Source organism: Felis catus, chromosome C1 (genome assembly GCF_018350175.1).
Source record: "Felis catus isolate Fca126 chromosome C1, F.catus_Fca126_mat1.0, whole genome shotgun sequence".
NCBI lineage: Eukaryota > Metazoa > Chordata > Mammalia > Carnivora > Felidae > Felis > Felis catus.
Genome location: NC_058375.1, coordinates 134962940 through 134978905, shown reverse-complemented (window position 1 = coordinate 134978905; position 15966 = coordinate 134962940). Strand labels below are relative to the sequence as shown.

At 39.8% G+C, this 15966-nt stretch overlaps 1 protein-coding gene across 13 annotated transcripts in view; it reads left to right on the top strand.

The window, feature by feature from the left end:
• The window catches only part of GTDC1 (glycosyltransferase like domain containing 1), a 422851-nt gene that overhangs the window by 312539 nt on the left and 94346 nt on the right, over positions 1-15966 (top strand). For 9 of the 13 annotated variants that reach the window (XM_045033733.1, XM_045033732.1, XM_045033729.1 and 6 more), the window contains one exon: positions 12477-12638. The exons of the other annotated variants lie outside the window; for them this stretch is intronic. In XM_045033733.1, coding sequence (XP_044889668.1) covers positions 12477-12638 — 162 coding nt within the window. The remainder of the gene's footprint in view (positions 1-12476; positions 12639-15966) is intronic. 13 annotated transcript variants of the gene reach the window in all.

Here is a 15966-nt window from a genome sequence, read left to right as displayed (position 1 = left end):
ATATTTTGTTGATCATGGTGACAACAAATTCAATATATCTAATAATACTGCATAGCAGGTCTTCATTCTCTTTCCTGTTGATGTGACAGTCACTCTTTAATGAAACCTTATTTTGTATACTATTTGCATTGTAGATCAGGAATGAAGAGCTGAGTTTGCTTAAGCAAGAGCTGAGCTATTTATACTTTTTATATTCTTCTATCAAGAAATAATTACCCTTCAACCAACCTTACCTCCTTCTACTTCACATATGCAAACCACCTGAAATAAAGCACACTCAAACACCCAAACCACGCAGCAGTATACACAAACAATCAGGACCCAGAAAGCCATAAAATAGTGTATGCATAACCCTTTCCACTTCCTTGTATCAAGGAAGTACATATGTACTTCCTTCAGCAAGTACATATGGAACATCTACTGTGGGCTGTAAACCTGGGAGGCAGTAGAGTTGATTTTGCTCATTTATTTAGTACAGGGAGGAAAGAATAAGATTTGTTTTAGCTCCAGTTCTGTAAAATCAAAATGTTTTTTCTGGCTTAACAAAGATGATACCGTAGTATGACTTTAGTATCTCTTGGTTTGTTGTCTATAATTCTCTACTGGAATACATCTACTACACATGGATTGGTTTTAAATGGCCTTCAGCACATTGCTGCAGGCACATCTGGCTGGTCGCTCTCTCTACTCCTAAATGTACATTCAATTTTACAATGATCTGACTTTTGACACCCTTAGAACTTGGTTGTACCCTGGCATATGTTATTGAAATGTTAAATGTGTATAAATTAGGGTGCACACTAATTCAGGTGGTATATGCAATACTTTAACATAGCCCGTGCTAACAAGATGCAGACTCAATACATCTAAATTATAGAATAAGTACATTTTTAAGATTACATGAATTTTTTTTGTTTGTTTTATATGAGAACTCCACCAAATAGTTACTTTTCCCAGGATATTTATTATTATTAACATTTATGGTTAAAAGTATATAGTTTCCACTTGTATCCAATGTAGTATTAAAAGATATTTGCATCTCTCTGTGCTTACGACCCACAATGATACAAACTGTGAATGTATATAATTCTCCACTAAAAACATTTGCTCCTATTCAAGAACCCACTATTCAAAGAAAGGGTATTTTAAGGTGGAAAGTAAACAACCTTCTGCCAAAAGGGGCACCTGGGTGGTTCACTCCATGAAGCTATTTGACTCTTGATTGCAACTCAGGTCATAATCTCACAGTTCGTGGGATCGAGCCCCGTGTCGGGCTCTATACTGACAGCATGGAGCCTACTTGGGATTCTCTCTCTCTCTCTCTCTCTCTCTCTCTCTCTCTCTCTCTCCCCCCCCCACTCAATGCACAAGTGCTGTCTCTCTTTCTCAGAATAAATAAACTTGAAAAAAATTTTTCTGCAAATAATGTTGAACCTCAAAATAATGGATTGTTGTGATCTTGAAACAACCAACATACTATCTCTTTAAAAAGCTTGAAAGAGGAGGGGTGCCTGGGTGACTCAGTCAGTTAAGCATCCAACTTTGGCTCAGGTCATGATCTCACAGCCTGTGAGTTCAAGCCCCACATCGGGCTCTGTGCTGACAGCTCACTGTGTCTCCCTCTCTCTCTGCCCCTCCCTCAGTCATGCTGTGTGTGTGTGTGTGTGTGTGTGTGTGTGTGTGTGTGTGTGTGTCTCAGGAATAAATAAAACATTTAAATTTTTTTTTAAAAAAACTTGAAAGAGGAAAACTCAATCACATGTTAAAAATGTCTAATTTTTCTTCTATTTGTTTTTCTTATGACAGCAGAGATTTCAGTTTGAGTAGGCACTCCATAAATACCTGCTGATTGACTAATAGTTTAAGGAAATGTCTTAGAGTTTCAATAATTGGTAAGATTTTAAGGAAGGACAAAACGTAGGTACAAATCTCTCTCTGTTGCCTCGCTTTGGTGAATCTGCAGCTTTTCCAGGCATAGTAATCGATACCTACATGTGTCATCCTCACGTCTCCTCAAAACCTTCTTTATGATGTTTCCTGTCCAACATCTCTTACAGGTTAGCAAGTCAGAAACTGGCTATAACAGCCTTCTGTGGGATTAGGCCCTTAAGAATTGCAAATACTGAAACTACTATACAGAAAAGATGAAGTAAGTTTTTAAAACAGTAGCATAAGAATAGATCTATAACATGAGAAATAAAAGATACTATAAAAATGAGTGCATATTTTTAAAGGACTAAGTAGAATTTTTATATATTCATTAAAATGAACTCCATGGATATGTTAAGTATTAGACGTGTGTGAAGAGAGAATTAGTCACCTAGAAGCTAGATATTAAAAAATAAAAGGATAAAAAATAAATAAATAAATAAATAAATAAATAAATAAATAAATAAAAGGATAAGAATCCAGCACATGTCTAATAAGACTTCCAGAAGGAAAAATTAGAGAAAGTGTTAGAGGCAATATTCAGAGATTTGGGCAAGAAATTTCCAGATTATTAAAGTCATACATCATACATATATTTAGTTTTAAAAGGTCAGAGAGTACAAAGAAGTCTGTAAAACAAAGCAAAATCCCTTTCCTCAGTCCTTCCCACCCCTAAGCTCTCCCACCTGTAGAGTCTACCAGTGACAAAATGTTTAAATTTTCTTGTCTTGCTCTTTCTTAATCTTTAAAATAGATATGATCTATTGACTTCCTATGAGTAGAAATTATTTAGTTACCTCTCTTACGAGTATCCATGTGCATGCGCACGGGTGCACACGTGTGCACACACATACTTTCCCTCACCCTATCCTTCCAATATGGCTATATCTCAACTTTTGATTAAAGATTCTGTGTTTATAGCATTATTGCTATGTAAGTATGTTTCCTGCTGAGCATCGTGGTAGTTTGTTTTTAGGTTTTTTTTTTTTTTTCTTGAACAACTCTTTACCTTTTTCCTGGGGCTAATTATTGCTTTGACTTTATCTGCTTAGTTTCTGTGTCACCATCATAAACTCGTTCCCAAGCTTTGTGGCTGTCACTAAGTCATCATTTTGATATGGTCAGTCACATTAGAAAACCTATCTTTTCCATGTTTGTTCTTGGATACCCCCTTCCTGGAGGACCCCATTTTTTGCCCTCTGTTCCTTCTAGTTGCTTTCTGGGCCCTTGAGTCAACTATTTCCTGGATCCCATGTCTCTCTCTTGTTTTATGTTCTCATCTTAGTGTGCTGTATCTACCTGTGAGGTATGCACATGGGAGCTAAAATTTCTTAGGAACTTGCATGTCTAAAAATGACTTTATCCGGCCTCATATTTGATTGATATTCGACTGAGTTTTGAGTTCTCATTGAAAATCATTTTCCTCTTAAGTTTGAGGTAATGTTCTATTGTTTTTTGCTTTTTGAACTTCCTGTTGAGAAGTCCCATTCTTATCTATTTCTGATCCCTTGCATGTGACTTCCTGTTTGCTCTCCCAAAAGGTGTTAGATTTTCTATTTCACCTCTGGTGTTCTGAAATTCCATAATTCTGCTTGGATTGGATTTTTGTCCTTTTCTTATGCTGGTCACTCATTCCTTTTAGCACTAAGGATTTTCTTATATTTTTCCTTTGGTTTTCTCCCCCATGATTTTCTCCAACTCCTTTCTTCAACTCCTATTCACCAACATTGAACCTTAAATGGACCTGATTTTGTTTCTCTTCTACTCCGCTCTTTTCATTTTTGTTTTTCTGCTGTCTGTAAAATTTTCTCAACCTTACCTTCCAATTTTTCTAATGATTTCTTTTTAGTTATGAAATTTTTAATTGCAAGCACTCTTTTCTGTTCCTGAATGTTCTTTCTTATTGCATTCTATTTTTCTCACCATGAATGCAAAATCTTATTTTATCATTGTGGATATGATAGGATTTTTTTTTTAAGTTTTCATTTACTCCTCCCTCTGTCTCAGTGTCTTTCAGGGTCCTTTTCTGTAGTGGTTTGCTTTGTCATATTTATTTCATGTTAATAGTTTTCTTCAAATGTCTGATGGTCCCTGGCTGTCCTTTCAGATTTGAGAGTGAGACCCTGAAAGATGTTTAGAATTTCGGAGACAGGGCCTATGGACTAGTGACCATTTTCATGGAATGAGCAAACAAGGGATTCACTTGCGGCACCCCCACATGTCGTTGTCGACAGGTCAGTCCAGTTAGTTTCCAGAGAAAGTCTCCTCCAATCACCTGTATGGGGAATCTCATGCTGTCTGAGAGCCAAATGGTTAGGGAAGGGCGCTGGAGAGGGGTGACCAATAAATAGGCACAGTTTCACTTAATTTCCCTCACGCTTGCCTTTAGCCTTACTGAACCCCTCAAGTGAGGAAGCCTCCTTTCTGCTGTTGAGGTAGAGGGTGGGAGGTGGGGAGAGAGGGGAGACCAGAGGCAGATCACTGTGCATGGGGAGGTTGTCCTATCAGCGGGGTTTGTGCTCACTGCATAGAGAATTGTTACCAGTTCTGTTTTCAGTTCTGCTCCACATCTGCACCTCCCGAGGTACCTGGCATGTCCGATACCTGAGCCTTTGGAGTTTCTCTGCAACAAATGAACTGCTGCTTCTTGGCTAACATCACATGCACAAGCAAAATAGTCTGCACGCATCGACGTGTCCTGCCTCCTCCTCTTTGCTCAAACACCACTCATTCCTATGCTTTCCATCTTCTGAAATTTAGTTGCCATTTCTTTCCCGTTGTCATCTTTTTCAGTTTTCCTCTTTGTTCTTGAAAGTCTTTGCCGTTTTTAAAAATTCCCATGCCATTATTTTAGTGGCAGTTCAAAAGGCAAGAGGTGTTTAAAATTGGTGTTTGCTCTGCCGTGTGTCCCCAGTCCATTCTTCATACTGCAGTAGAGTGTTTATTCAGCCCCCGTCTGCCTGTAAACTTTTCAAATGGCCACACACCACTTCACTTATATTTTAAAGACAGAAAAGCCTTCACCTGGTTATACCTCGGACCTCATTTTTGTCCCTCCCCTACCGCACCTTCATTCCTATTCACACCCAATTGACGCTCCGGCCATATTTTGCTTTTTCCACTGGACTGTGTTTTCCCTCCAGGTCCTTTGCACATGCCATGACTCTTGGCACAGCCCACGACTCACAACTGGCTACCTTCCAGTCACCACCGTAGCCTCAACTGAAAGATCACCTTCTCTAGAGAGCCTTCGTTGGCACCAACCCTGTCTCCAGGACTGGATTCCCATCATCCTAACACCTATTCTTTCCTAATCAGAGCACCTACCACATCGTGTGTTCCACGAAGGCAACTTGGCCATTTGCTCGGCACGGAGTGGGCACTCCAGTTTTTGTGGAATGGTGATTGAATGTTTTTTTTCTCCGAACCTTTTTCACTCAGTATTTAAACGCCTTTCTTAACCTTCAAGCCTTGGCCATAGTCTAGTAATAGCCCAGCAATTTACCCATCTGTTGTATTTTGACCTCTGTTTTCCAAACTTTCCATACTGGAAACTGGAGAAAACCTGAAGTAAGCGGAAGTGTTTGCACACTCACTTTGTACACTTGAAGGCTTTATTTCAAAGTAATAGTAACAAAACTGTATCTTCCAGTAATATCAGTTCAGAATAAAGTCAGGTTCTGTGGCTTAACAATTAGGCAGCAATAGAATCAGTACGTGAGGTGGATCAATACTTAGTGCCGTAGCATTTAATGCGGTAGCAGGGAAAAAAAAAAAGCGGGTTCTGCTGGAAGTTGGATTTGCTGGTGATTTTGATTTATTCAGGTTGTGGATGGGCAAATGAAAAAGGGAAAGGAAAAAAAAAAAGACTGGATTTTTTGATGCCCATCTGTTCGTGCTTCAGAGACCTGGAAACTGATGTTTTAAATTTCCTGGTTTTACTTTCTTGGTTTATGCAGCTTTAAGAAGGGAAAAGATGGAAACTCTCAGAAAAATGAAAAGAATAAAAGGAAAGGAAAGGAAAAGTGAAAGGTAGGAAAAAAGTACGAAAGGCAACAAGTAATAGAAAGGGAGGAATATATTTGTTTGATTTATAACATTAGGCCTTTTTGTAATTCGTGTGCCTCTAGGCATGAGTACAAATCTTTGATTAGTATACAAATGAAAATAAGGTAACATTAAAATGCCCGCCTTACATGGAGAACTAAAGTGTAACTGGTAAGAGTTAGCAAGAAAAACATATCTTTAAAAAGGCATCAGTCTGGTTCAGAAAGTAGGCTTAACTATGAAATGGCAGTGGAGCCAGAGACCAGAATTTTTTTAAATATTGAGTATCTTTTCATAACAATGACCACGTAATGATAATCTTCACCATGATTATCAGTAATTAAAAGAATAGCATTTACTGAGCTCTTATTATGTGCCAAACAACATGGAAAGCCTCATTCTGCAAGGCAGCAAGAATATTATCCCCATTTTACAGATGACGTGACTGATACTTAAAGAAAAAACTCTTTCCCCAGGTCAGCTAGTAAGTGGTAGAGCCCTGAATTTGAAACAGACCATGGGCTCAGAGCCCTGCTGACCCAGTATGCCATTTTGGCTGTGAATAGGGACCGTAAGATCAAATCAGTAGGTTTGATAGGATATTTTGATCCTCGTTCTTCTGTGAGAAGTCTCCGACTGGCAGTATTCTCATTGCTTAGGGGAGAAAACCCAGGTTTAGAAAAATTAAGTGACTTCATTCACAACCAAACAAATTTTTAGGAAAAATTTCTTTCCTAACACTCCATTCTCTATTATTTTTTCTTATTCTTAATCAACAAGTAACATTTTGTGCCACACAATAAAATTCACATTTTCTCTTCTTTATCCTCCAAATTCTTTCTTTTATCAGTTTTGGTAGTCAGCTCTCTCTTCTTTGACAATATTCTCTTGTTGTCACTGTCTGTCAGCCTAAACATAGTGCCTCCTACTCCGCTAGTTTCCTAATACTCTATTCAGGAAATTTCACACATCACAGTGTTGACCCTTCCTCCTTTTCTCTGCAGCAATATCCATTTATATTGGTCAACTCAGGCTGCCATAACAAATTACCACGGGCTGGGTGGTTTAAAGAACAGACATGTATTTTCTCACATTTCTGGCCGCTGGCCACCTGAGATCCGGGTGCCCGCACGGTTGGTATTGAGTGGGGCTCTCTTCCTGGCTTGCAGGTAGCTGGCTTCTGGCTGTGTCCTCACACGTGGTAGTGGAAGGGAGGAGAGGAAAAAGAGACACAGGGAAAGAGAGATCTCTTCCACCTCTTTTAAGGCCACAGTCCCTACCATATTAGGGCCCAATCTTTATGACTTCATTTAACCCTTGTAACCACCTAAAGACCCTGTCTCCAGACATAGTCACATTAGGGGTTACGGCTTCAACACACGAATTTTGAGGGAACACTTTCAGTCTGTAGCACCAGTGCAATGATGTCATGCTCAAAAAGGAGAGTCTCTAATTGGAAACGTTTCCAAAGGAGAATTCTTATATTTGTTTGGAAAGAAGAAAGTGATCCTTTTTTTTTTTTTTAATATCAACGTATTTTCCCATCCTGCTTTCAACTTCTAAATAATGGCGTCTCAAAAAAAAAAAAAATCATGGGATAGAACACGTGATTAGACATAATATTTAGAGTTTCCTTCGGTGCTTTATTGAGGCTACAGAAGACATGGGATTCCCAGAATAGTGAGAATAGTTACTTGCCAACAAGGTATATCCTGGCAAAGCTGCTTGCTTTGAGCCTATGTACGTGTGAAACAGCTACTTCCTCTTGCGTGAAAGAGATTACTTCAGATCCACATTTGGGAACTCTTTCATTTTTTTATACACTATCATTAAATTAAGTAAGGTGAAAGGATAGAAGATAGTGAAATTTTGCTTCTTGAGTTATTAATGAAACATAATGAACAAGTTATTAAGTTTGAATTTAAAAATGAGATCATTTTAGTAACAGAATCAGTACACACAGTTTAGTTTAAAGGTGATACGGAAAATTTACACTTTCGGGGGCTGGGAGTCCAAAATGAGTGTGAAATGTTACTACGTATGCACTAAAGGTTTTGTAAATACAGATATAACATAGCAGGATCCTAAATAATTGTTGGGTGAATATTTGTTGATGGATTGCAGTTTCCTATTCTCTAACTGGGAAATTTGGTGTTACCCAAAATGGCCTTAGGCCTCACTCCTTATATTATGGACGTTAACTTGAATGATCAAAGGTGTGGGAAGTTTACTTACATGGGCTCTGTACACACCACAGTTCTCTTTTAATCCTCTCCAGAAATTTGCAGATACAGATACTATCCCATTTTGTAGACTATGAAGCACAGGTTCAGAGAAATGAAGTGATGTGAATAAATCCACGAGCACAGGAAGCGCCTGTGTACTGAAACAATCTGGATTATCCTCTGTGCAACATGCCCATTGCTTAAGTGGACTTACTTACAGTGCTTCACGGAGATTTCTTGCCACCTGTCCTCCCCAAATAATTTTTGCATAGGCTCACCATGGTATTTGAAATGATTCTGTTTGTGGTAAATTCCGTTGAGTTAAGGTACTTGCCCCCTTTGAAGGGTGGGACACATTGAGCCTGGAAGGTGGCTAATACATTGTGGGAGGAAGTTTAAGATTGGTTTCCAAAAAGACCGACAGTGGAGAGCAGGGCAGGATTCAGGGCTAGATCTAAAGTGGGGCTTAGTTCCAACATATAGGCTACAAGGAGGCTAGGTGTGGGGGGTAGCAAGAGTTCCCAGGCAATCAGAAAGTAGTCTGAAGGTCTTAGGGACTCACTCACCGGTGGGTGGAGAATGCTTGAAATGGAAGAGGTAGAAAAATAAAGATTCCCTGTTTTCAGTTTAGCCTACAGTCCTGCCCAACTATGTTGAATTGCTCTAGTAAAGCTCGTGTAAACTAGAGGGTTTTCTTGTTCTAAGAGAGCTCTTCTTGGGGAGGAGTGGAGATCATGAGAAGTAAGCTTACATGTACTCACAAAGATGGCTCTGAATGTGATAAACATTTGTTCTGTCAACATGCAAGGTAGGTTTTCTTCTTCTCGTACATTTATGAGGCAAGAATGTATTTATTCGTGAGGGATTTTGTAAAATTGCACAAGACAAACTGCTCTCAGAGGCAGGTGGTTAAATGAGCAATATATACAACCTAAAACACTTTGAAATCCAAAGAGAACAGAGCCTTGAGGCATAACTGTTTAAGTTAAATAATACTAACCACATAAACTGTGTTGTCAAAAGAGGTCATGTAAACAAACGGTGTAAGTGAGGTATGTGAGAGTGTTAGATTTTCAGAAATGATTCTTAGAAGTCATGGTGGGAAACAAAAATAAAAAGCAATAGGTTCATGAGCACAGGACCACCTTTTCCTATGAGAGCCGTACATCCCAGCTCTTTAAAGGACAGCCATCAGAAAACGATGGACCTTAAATAGGGGAGGGAGCTGCAGTGTGTCTTTTGGGCAGCCTTTGAGAGAAGGTGCTGTCATCACCAAGAGTGTCATCTCTGGGCCCAGGCATGGCTAATGAGGCCAGTCTGATCACCACAAATTTGCTTTCAGTCTCAGCATGCGTTTCTCGGGCTAATAAGTGGGGTTTGCTTGTTAATTTTCACTGCAGCTAGTTTCTCTGGATTCTGTTTTTTCTATCTTGTCACAAAGCAGACTCTTCATAGTTTAAGTAAGACTCTCTTGCCCAGTGCCCTCTCACAGGCTGCTGTCAGTATTTCATGTTGACTTTGCAAGTTTACACCACGGGAGATGAAATTTGGTTCGGGCACCAAACACTGAACATCTAAACAGCATGGCCTAACCAGCCACAGCGGTGTTGGATGGCAGTTCCCCCAGAGCATTTGTGCTATGTGTGTGTGGATTGTGACCGACTCATCCGTGATTTGAATTTGTTCGTATTTTGTTCCGCCAGGCGTTTCTTATTGAAACAGCCTTCACAGACATGTGCCATCTATTTTAGGAGTATTAGCCCTTAGCCATCTCCAGGAAAGAAGAACAAGCATCCTACAACCAACCAGCCAACCAGGCAGAAGTCTGTCTTTCTGTTTCATGCTGTGGTCTCCAAACATCTAGTTTTAATTATGATGGATTTTCTTGCTTGGGATTCCTTTATTTCGTGAAGATAGTGTGGCAAGAGATACAGGGGGGTAGATGTGTACACATGAGAATGCTAGATTTTTACTTTTATACTTTATAGTTTTATATAAATCTGCTTACCATATAAGTGATATATTGGACACATGTGGGCTAGCATGATTTTTTAATTATCTCTGATATTTGCTTATGTGGCAACATTCTAAAAATGTTAATTTTGTAATTAATTTCCAGCACATTGTTTGGAAACAGTAAATAGTTTTTGTTATAAATCACCCGAGCACTTAGATCACTAAACTGCGTGGATGTGTCTTCCCAGTTGGTTTTGGAAAAGTTATTTATCTTTGATTCCTATTTCCTTTCTCCTCAATTCTCAGTGTGGTTTATATCCAAGAATCCACAGAAATTGCTGTGATAAAATCAAATGATATTTTTTTCTGCTCTCATCCATATTAGCCTTGAACCATATCTTGTGTCACTTTTTTTCACAGCTTCTCCTCATTTCTTTCAAACTTCCTTTTGTCTGCTATTATGTGGCTTGGTATATGGCCTTCGGTTTGAGTTCCATCATTTCTCATGTGAGCACATTTCCCCACTCCTTCTGCCGTCCCTACAATATAAAATATGCCACCACCCATCTTGCTTCTCAGACTCTGGCTGTGCATCTCCTAGGGTCTCAAGTAGCATTTCCCAGGATATCCTTTGTTACATATTAAGTCTTAAGGTGCATGCTTGGGGGTGGGGGAGTCCTCGTTTCATGAAGTGTTGAGTTTGAGAAACAATACACATAATAGTCCTATTACATAATAGGTGCTCAATAAACATTTTATTGAATAAACAAAAGAATGAATAAGTGAACGTACTTATGGTATACACTAGCATGTACTTTGGGAAGTTCTTGAGTGAGTGTTTAGGTCTGTTTAACCCAGCATTTACCAAATGTGTTTTCTCACAAAACCTTCTCTATCTAGTATTGCATAAAGCACACGTTGTGAAAACTCCAGCCTAAATGATACAATGCGGTGGCCATACCACTCTCCCTCCCTCAAACCCAAGCTAATGTCCAGAGAACCTGAGCTTTGTCAGCTCCTTCTTGCCTACCCCACGGGCAGGCCACTTTCTCTTTTTTTTATTTTTATTTTTGAGAGACAGAGACAGAGACAGAACACCAGCAGGGGAGGGGCAGAGAGAGAGGGAGACACAGAATCTGAAACAGACTCCAGGCTCTGAGCTGTCAGCACAGAGCCCGACGCAGGGCTCAAACTCACAAACTGTGAGATCATGACCTGGGCCGAAGTCGGACACCTAACCAACTGAGCCACCCAGGCGCCTCCAGGCCACTTTCTCTGTTTCGGTTGCTGATGCGCTCCTCCCTCTGCCTTGGCTCAAACCTGCAATACTCTTTAACCAGTTATGCTGCCTTTCTCTTTAATCATCCACTAATTTGCACCATTTTTCAAGTGCTGTCTTCCAAATCTGTTTTGAGAAGCAAGACCGCTGATAATCTCTGTCTTGTGGATTCTTATCTGTGGGTATTTATGAGATTCTATAGGTTGAACTCACTGTATTAAGTACTTTTTATTGAAATCTCTCAAAAGGATATTTGTAGGCAGTGTGTTCCATCATGACGCACATGTCAGCCATGATATTCTCTTCCACAGCCCATGAATCAGTATTCATGTCCCAAGTCTACTTGACTTGCTTTATTTTATCACCTTCCTTCTGACTACCTCCATTAGTCAACGAAACATACTCTAGCCTCTCAACTTTAGCAGAAATAAGCTAAGATACCTAGAGCATTTCCTGTATTTGCCATCAGTCTTAACATCATTTAAAGCCACTCTCAAACCTAGTGTTTCCAGATTGATCTGAATAAGGCCATTCCTATAGGGCCAGCTCTAAGTCTGTGTGTGTGGACGTGGGGTGGTGGGAAGCAATCCAATTTAGGTCTAGAAAGTACATGCACCAGCTGTGACTTTGAACATTGCCCAACGTAGTACCAGGGTTTTGTGGCAGTGCCTCTGGAACCACGTTGGCGGACAGAGGTGGTGAGGAAGGAATGGTGGTTGTGAGGACAGGAGGCGGTAGGGAGGCCCTGCTTCCGTTTCACAGATGAGCTGTTGGTGGGGAAAAATGGTTGGGGCAGGGCCCCATGGCTAATAGTAGACTGGAAATGATTACAGTGATCAGAATATTCCTAAAAGTAAAAACAGGTTCTGATAGAGCTGAGAGACTCAGAAACGGGGAAAGACATTCTACGAGTACGATGGGCAGTAGCATTTCCTTAAGAAAAATTGGGCAATTATTAAAAGGCAGATCTGGCAGAAGCTCTAAAACGCAGCTCACTGGTTTTCTTCTGACTCTCTTCTCTCTTTCACTCCTTATCTCAGGACCTTTTCTCTTCTCATTAACACCTCCACCAGAATTGGAGCTGGGGAAGAGAAAGGAAATGTTCAGACATGTGCCTATTTGCATACTCACTCTCTTGAGTTAATGCCAGGACGGCAGCACATTCTGTCCAGTTCAATAGAAAAGCCAGTTTCACCCCATCGGTAAGGTATTATTTTCTTTTTTAGCATAGAACAGTTTATTGCCAAGCTTCTCTTAACTGTACATTACAAATAGCGTCTGATTAAGAATGTTCTGGATGGGTTAATTAGTGTGGTGACTATTATTAAGCAAACTGCTTGTTAGTATTATGCCTATTTGATCTTGGTATTGATGTGAAGTAATTGACCATAGAGCTACATTTAGAAAAGCTGGAATAAAGTTTTTTGATTTCTATTATGGCAATAAATTGTTTATATTAAACATGTCTATGAAAATATGAGTTTCATGGCACAGAGAATCAGAATAGACTCTGTGGAATGGTAGATGCGGATTGTTTTGTTGTGTTTTGTTTTGTTTTTTAGAAATATTAATACATCTGTCCAGCTTGCTTCACGACCAGCTCTGTTAGAGCAAAGTAGTAAAAAATTATTTCAGCATGCTACTGCAGAGTGTATGAAAACTAAGATGATTTTAACTTCCCTCACCTAAAGGACATATTTCCTTTTTACTTTAGCTAACTGCCTAACTACTTCTCTGAGTAACAGTCACCATATATAAACAGACTATCAAAGAAAAATATGGGAAGATATTCTAAGCAAGGAAAGCATAGCATGGAACCACCTTCTTTCATATACAGGATTATTATCTATATTATTTATTGGTATTTTGTCCAGTCCTGTTATTAAGTTTCCCTCACTATTGCATTTCCATAGGGAATTTATTCCGTGAGCTAATAAATTATACCATCAGGGAGGGTTTTTTTGAAATTCAGCTTAAATTTTCCCATTCTTAATTTCATCTCATTACTCCTAGTTATACCCCCTTGTACCCGGCTAAATAATTATTCTCTTTCCTTGGAGACTCCTATTATGTACCCCTCTACTTGTCACTTAACTAGGCTATTCATAGTTAGCTCCTTTAATCTGCCCTCATAAATCACTTCTTCCATTGCCTTAATCATTATTATTGCTCTTCTAAGAACTCTCTAATTTTCAAACATATACAGTTACAGGTGCCCCAGATGAAACCAGCTTTTGCACAGCCCTCTGTCCCCACAGACGCGGTGCCTTCCTTCTCTGTACACCACAGTCCATCACAAAGTGGCACCAGTTTGCTGGGCAAATCAACACAGGCTCATCTTGTCAAACTGCAGACACTCAGCAGTGTTTTCTGTGTGTCCAACTTGCCTTCAGGATTTTCTTTCTCAGCTTCATAACTTGAGTAAGCTGAGTTTCTGCTTACGGTCCGTATTTGTGTTCTGTATCTTTCCATGTCCCCACCTATCAAGTCAGTCATCCACAACCTGTGTCAGCATGGGATTCTGTTCATCCTTGCGAACATTTGGGAAACGGGCCTACCGCCCTGCCCACAGCTAAATTCCTTGTCCCGTACCCATTCCTGTTGTTTACTACTCTTTAGCCAATCTCCCATCCCTTTTAATTGGCAATTGTATTCACATGCTGGCCAATATAAATGGATTTTAAGAGTAAGTTGGGTCATGATACAGTTTTCTAAGATAAAGTTATGTTGTTTCAATGCCTGCTGATGCATATAGATAGATATAGATATAGATATAGATATAGATATAGATATAGATATAGATATAGATATAGATATAGATATAGATATAGATACAGATTTTTTTTTTGGTGAATCCTTCCTGCACTAAATTTGTAATTCTGTTAAAATCCTTTTTAAGCTTGCCTGGCATCCTTTATCCAACATACAAACAAACAGGTTTCTTCACTCGCTTTATTGTTGTTTTCCAGATATGTACAGATGTTCCTTCTTTTGCTGTTTGTTTCATTTGTTTAAACGTTGAGATATTGTCAGGGCCACTGGCTGGCTCAGTTGAAGGAGCATGTGACTCTTGATCGCAGGGTTGTGAGTTTGAGCCCCACATTGTTTTTTTTTTTTTTTAAAGTTAAGATATTGTTATAGTTTGCTCTTTTTTTCCTTTTGTGGTGTCCAGTGGGAGCTTTTCCATTGGATTTCAGTTCCTTAGAGTCTCCTCAGTGTTTTTGAATTTGTTTCAGGAATAAAGATCGTTAGTTCCCATAATAGTTCAGTAATGTGAGATATGAAACTATGATCTGTATATGCCCAAGTTTATTTTTAAATCAAGAATTAATTTATTATTTCATTAGGGTATACCAAAGGAGTTAGCACCATTTTTGTGTTTTATCCATCTGTCTACAATCATGTATTTATTACTTGCAGGGTTCTTATATATAAGGTAATTTATCTCAAAGGGCTTTATGAGACAAGCACAGAAGCCCCCAAACAAGCTTTTTGGTTCTGTCATGTATACAGCACACTCCAGCCAAAGACCTTGTTTCCAGCCTACAGCAGAACCCACCCCGTTCATTCGTGTTGCCCATCAGTCCTCGCCCTCCGACCTAGCGAACGTCCTCGACTCCTCTCTCCTGTCCTGGTCCCTTAGCACACTTCTTATACTTACCTTCACCTCTTCTCACCTTGCTTGAAATCAGTGGCCTCGTCTGTTGGCCTTGAGATCGTTGGCCTCGAAATCGTGTGACACACCACCGATTCCATACCTGCCATCTGAAACTTGTTTCCGGCTTCACTTTTTCTCCTTCCCTCAGCTTTGTAAGAAAGCTTGACCTAGTCTCTTTCATAAGACCTACTTACTTTCCCCCTGGCCAAGAATCTTACATGCTATGCTGTTCTCCTGAAAGTCTTGCAAGACTTTTCTATTTCTTCAGGATCCACCTCCCTTCCCTAGCATGTGTCCCCAGGTGAACACCCTAGCGACTACACCTATGTGCACCTGCCCCATTAAGGAAAACTGATCTTGCTTCCCCATTCTCCTCTCAACCTCTCTTTCTCGGCCTCTCCCTCTTTGATGTGCACACAGTAACCTGCAGGCTGATTTCTGCCTACACTCTCCACAGGGACTCCCCTTTGAGTAGCAAGAGATCCAAAAGCTCTTTGTTTTATCTGATGCTCTGGTACCTATGGAGTGTTTCGTTACCGCCCCCCCCCCTTATGCATTTTTAAGGTTTCTTGATTCCTTTCTTACACATTGTTTTGAGACTCTTAATTCACTTCAACAGGGTGATATTACTCTCTCAGATTCTCTTTTTACTCTTCCAAATGTTCCCTATTGCTCTCCTTCCATGGTTCTTCTCCCTCACCTATCTCTTAAATGCATGTGCTCTCCATTTCTTCACTTGCCCAACAGTGCAGGGAAGGGGTCAAGTCTCAGGGACTCAGAGAAAGCACTTGTTGTCTGGCCTCAGTCTACCTCTCTACACCTCAGACTCTGGGACTTGACCCCAGTCTCTTTGGATTGCTTGTTATTCACTG